General features: G+C 41.0%; 1 protein-coding gene across 4 annotated transcripts in view; it reads left to right on the top strand.

The window, feature by feature from the left end:
* Positions 1–3,725, top strand: part of Tcaim (T cell activation inhibitor, mitochondrial) — a 34,147-nt gene extending 30,422 nt beyond the window's left edge. For all 4 annotated transcript variants that reach the window (XM_031343934.1, XM_031343936.1, XM_031343935.1 and 1 more), the window contains 2 exons: positions 889–1,020; positions 2,163–3,725. In XM_031343934.1, coding sequence (XP_031199794.1) covers positions 889–1,020; positions 2,163–2,403 — 373 coding nt within the window. In that variant the 3' untranslated portion in view covers positions 2,404–3,725. The remainder of the gene's footprint in view (positions 1–888; positions 1,021–2,162) is intronic.
* Positions 3,726–5,382: the final 1,657 nt, after the last annotated feature.

Raw genomic sequence — 5,382 nt, forward strand, 5'->3', positions numbered from 1 at the left:
TAAAACTATATAATGTGTTATGTATTATTTACATATTAATATATAATAAATTTTATTATGTATGGCTTTATATGAAATTTATATATATAATATATAAATGTATTATATATGTATGTTATATATAATATGTATAATTTTATATGGCTTTTTTTAATGGAGGCCAGGCATGTAGGGCACAACTTTAATCCTAGTACTCAAGAGGCAAAAGCAGAAGGATCACTGTAAATTCAAGGCCAGCCTGAGCTAAACAATGTAGCCCTATCTCACAAACAAAACAAAAGAATGTCACCTACTTGTGCAAAGAATTTTCTTCATAGTGCTGTTCTGTGTATATCAAAAACCAAACTAACAGACTGAAAAGTGGATCTCTAGAACATTCTTCATAGTTATGTCTGGTGATCAGTGAAGTCAGTCATATAGAACCATGAGATGTTACGTAAATAGCTAACAAGCTAGCGAGCGTGCACTCGTGTTCTCTTTACCTGCATGATGCTCTGCATCACAGAGAACAGTGAGCGTGTCCTCGTCATCAGTGTTGCTATCAGTTTAAGGTGTATTTTCTTCCTTCTTTCCTTCTTTCCTCTTTTCTTTCTTTCTTTCTTTTTTCATTTAATTTTGTTTTGTTTTATTTTTCTGAGACAGGATGTATCTGTGTAGCCCTGACTGTCCTGGAACCTGGAACTCATTCTGTAGACCAGGCTGGCCTCAAACTCAGAGATCCACTTGCCTCTGCCTCCCAAGTGCTGGGGTTAAAGTCGTACACCACCACACCCAGCTTAAGGTGGATTTTGATGATTACTTTTCAGTCACTTGCAATTAAAAAACAGAAGCATTGTCTTTGGAGGGGGTGATATTTCCCTTAGTACATTAATACATGCTCCATTTCAGTGACAGGTATGCACCAAGCTTGCATGAACTAGGGCATTTTAATATCCCAGCGCTCTCGGATCCAGCAAGCCTGCAGTCATTCATGAGAACCAAAGCCCGGCAGGCAAGAGAAAACATGACAAGAAGGGAAAAGTAAGTACCGCCCGCCTCCAGGAGGCTCAAGACCCACTTTGATGCTCAAGGCCTGACTTTCAAGCAGATAATAGAGAGCATTACATGCATTTTAGCTCTTTTATTCACGTGTAAGTGTTGTGTCTGTTGGTATCAGTGGGAATCAAAGAGGGCAATTGGACCCCCCAAAGCTGCAGTTACAGGCAGTTGTGAACCACTATGTGGGTGCTGAGATTTGAACTTGTATCTCTGAAAAAGCCACAAGTGCTCAAAAGGACTGAGCCATCTCTCTAGTGCTGTTATATTTAAATTTTAAAGTGTAAGTGGTTGTGGTTCACAAGTAGTCCTGTTTCCATGTTGTTTGTACTTTGAATCACTTGACAGGCAGTGGTTTCCTTCTTACAGGTTTGAAGCTGTAGAGTTGTGTCTAGTGTAGAGGAAAAAGGGTAGGAGTGAGTCCATATGACAGAATGGGCAGACGTATGGGCAGCAGGTTCAGATGAGCAAGAGGGGATGAGCAGCTTATGGCAGGCACAGGCCGATCTCAGCATCCCAGTGAGGATGGGTAGATAGATGGGTGGATGGGTGGATAGATGGATAGATAGAGATAGATAGATAGATAGATAGATAGATAGATAGATAGATAGATAGTTTTTTCATTTAGGCACTAGCAGTGGCTGAGGGAGGTATATAAAAGCTTTTTAAACTATATATTATTGATCTGGAAGGATGGCTCAGTGGTTGAGAGCACTGACTGCTCTTCCAGAGGACTCACGTTTGATTTCTAGTACCCACATGGTGGCTCATAGCATCTGTAACTCCAGTTCCAGGGTTCTGCCACTTTCTCCTGTTGTGTGAGGGCACTAAGCACACAGGTGGTCCACAGACATGCATGTAGACAAAACACCCAAAACATTAAAAATAATAAATCTTTGAAAATTAGGAAAAAGTTGTGTATTATTTTTACCTCTCTAATGCTAAAAAGATTGACTAATACTTGAAGAATGAAAATAAATCAGCCAGTACTGGGCTCAGGGTCTCTCTTGACTTGTCTTTTCACATGACTGCCTTGTATAGAGAGTGAGCCATCACTCCAACATTGAAGATGTTTATATTCTGTCTTCTATTTAGTAATAACTTATGGTAGATTTTTTATTTAATAGGTTAAAAGTTATGGAAAATGAATTGATACAGGCTTCAACAAAGAAATTTTCTCTGGAGAAGTTGTATAAAGAACCCAGCATTTCTAGCAGACAGATGGTAGATTGCTGTAAGAGGCTTCTCGAGCAGTCACTGCCCTACCTGCATGGGATGCACCTGTGTGTCTCACATTTCTATTCTGTTATGCAAGATGGAGACCTGTGTATCCCGTGGAACTGGAAGAAAGGAGAAGCCACGAAGTAACACAGATACTTGTTTTATTTTCTGAAGAAATGAAAAACTGTTGAATTATTTAAATTCAGTTTGATATAACATTAGTATTTACATGTTAGAACAAAGTGTCTAACCGCTGCTATAAAAGTAGAGTGGGTTTCTTGTTAGTGATTTTATGCTAAGAAGCTTTTTTTAAAAGGTTTTATCCCCCTAGACTTATGATGCTGATGGCTAGGCAAAAGATACTAGAAGGAAAAAAACTATTTTAAAGATATGCAATAGAAGGTTCTGTAAGAGTCATATATTTTTATATAGTGAATGTGAGTGTATATAAATTGGTGTCATTCAGTATAGCTCCTTAGGATTGGAACTCAGTTTTTACATGCAGCATAGTTTAATGTGCACCTTCATAGTTATATCTCATAGACACACACACTTTGTAGCCAGTGATAGACAGTTATTCCAAACAGATGACTGATGAATAGCAAAAATTAAATAACCAAAGTAAAAATTAAATGACCAAATTTTGCTTAAGAGAAAGATATTTTTAAAACCCTATTGAATATATACTATTAACATTGTTTGATACTACTTTACTAAAACATCAGTGACAGAGAACTTAAATACCTGACTTCTTCTACCAATTAAAATATCGGTGGAACACAAGCATCCCCAGGATGAGTAAGATAAGTAATGTTATAACTTAGCCTGAAGCTCCTTAAAAAGCTTCCTTCCTTTCTTCAGCTCTGGCCCAGGCAGAGCCTTGTGCTATGGCTTGTTCTCAGATGAAGCATGGCCTCCTGTGCTCTCAGGTGTCGTCTGCACAGTAGAGACTTGCTGTCTGTTCAGAGCAGACCCACCGTACATTAGAACAAAGGAGATGCTAAAATCAGTTTTTCATGTTTTGGGTTTCATGAAACATCAGTAATTTAAAACAGTTCAAATTTATGTTCAACATAAGAAGTGGCTATAAAAGGATTGTGTGTGCTACTGTGGCTTTTGGCCCTTGCTAATATGATGAATGTTGCTGTAAATACCCTCTATAAGAAACAGTCCTTAAGTAGATTTGGAGGCACACATCTTTAATCCCAGCTCTTGAGAAGCAGAGGCAGGTGGATCTCTGTGAGTTTAAGGCCAGCCTGGTCTATAAAGTGAGTTCCAGGACAGCCAGGGATGTTAAACACAGAGAAACCCTGTCTGGGGGTGGGGCACATAGGGGGTGGCGTCAAACATGAAATTGCTTGGATTGTGCCATGTCTAATATCAACTAACATGCAATCTTCTATAATGTGTGTTGCATTGGATTTGTCTTAGAACTAATTGTTACATAATAAACTATGCCTTGGACACCACAGCTGCTCTCCATGTTTTCCAGCCATTGAGTTTCATGACTTTCGTGGTAGGAAGTTATTAGGTGTGATCCTTTGGACTTCATCGCAGATGTATGTCCTCTCTCCGCCACAGAGGTTGCTGGTGAAGCCTCTGGTACAAAATGGTCTCCAAAGGAGCCTGACACTTCAGTTGGTGTGCATTTACTTGATGGCATCAAAGGCAGATCTGCCTCAGTCTGAAGCCCAGAGTGTTACAGTATTGTTTACCTTGAGATTGGCCTTTTACATAAAGTATTGTGGGTCACTAGGAGCCCCAAATGGTTGCAACCCAATTGCTAAGGGGTAGGAATCCTCCTTTCATTTTTGGCTCATTGTCTCTACATAAACACCTATTCCTTGGAGTGTTTTCAGTCTGTGTTGACACCTTGTAAAGCACAGCTGCATCCAGTCAAGAACCAGTGTAATGGCCCATTATCTCCCCAAGGCCTTTAATATTTCTACAGACAAATAGATCTGAGCATGCTTCTTGTGTCCTTGTTAGCTGACCTAAAGCTCTTCCCAGCTGAGTACAATTGCACCAGCCTATCCACCACCTCATGAGTCAAGAAAAAGAATAGGAAAGATTTTGGCCATCCTGGGGGTGGGAACAGGTGCTATGGTGTTGGCAGGTTGCTGGGCATGCTGCCAGTAGTTGACTGGGATCCTTTTGCTCTGGTAAGAGAAGATCTTCCAATGCGGATCATTCGTAGCCTCTGTAACCCTCCGCTTCTAGCAGCAAGCAATGACAGCTGACATCTGCAAGCAGCAGGTAATAAGAACCAAGCCAGATTCCAGCCTTCACAACGCTTCCTTGTCCAGAGTCTTCATCACAAGAGGTACAGGAAGGCAAGTTCAAGAAAAGCATGGTCAGGCTGGAGAGATGGCTCTCAGTGGCTAAGAGCATTAGCTGCTCTTCTAGAGAGCCAGGGTTCAATTCCCAGCACCCACATGGCTGCTTATAACTGTCTGCAACTCCAGTTCAAGAGGATATGACACTGTTCTTGCCTTTGTGATCACCAGGCACAGATGTGGTACATAGATAGATAGATAGATAGATAGATAGATAGATAGATAGATAGATAGATAGATAGATAGATAGATAGATAGATAGATAGATAGGTGATACACAGACAGACATGCAGTTAAAACATACATGCACATTAAATTAAAACATTAGTTAAAGCTGGGAATCCCAGCACTGCGAGGCAAAGGCAGGTGACCTGCTCTACACAGTGAGAATGGTGAGAGAGAGTGAGGTGACCACCTTTCAATGAACTCTGACATTATGAGGGCTTGTCCTAGGCTCGAGCTAGAAGACAGTAGGGACAGTATAAGCACAGGCCTGAAGCTGTGGAGTGCTAACCCGAAAAACAGGTTTCAGCCCCTTTCCACTCCTAGCGCCTGGCTGTGCCCAGTGTCCAGCGAGTGGGTCCCACTCAACCTGGCCTGTTCTCATCCCACCCAAGGCCTGCTTCTGTCCCACAGATGATTTGACTCCCAACACCTAAACTGCGGTATTCACCCTCAAAATGTCAAGACAGCTGAGGAGGTAAGGGAAGCCGTAGAAGGCAATCTGAAAAATCTCAGAAAAGTTTGTATTGGGTCTGAAAGCAGGGTTTTTTTGTTGTTGATGGTGTTT

The sequence above is a fragment of the Mastomys coucha genome, unplaced genomic scaffold (assembly GCF_008632895.1).
Source record: "Mastomys coucha isolate ucsf_1 unplaced genomic scaffold, UCSF_Mcou_1 pScaffold23, whole genome shotgun sequence".
NCBI classification, from domain to species: Eukaryota; Metazoa; Chordata; class Mammalia; order Rodentia; family Muridae; genus Mastomys; species Mastomys coucha.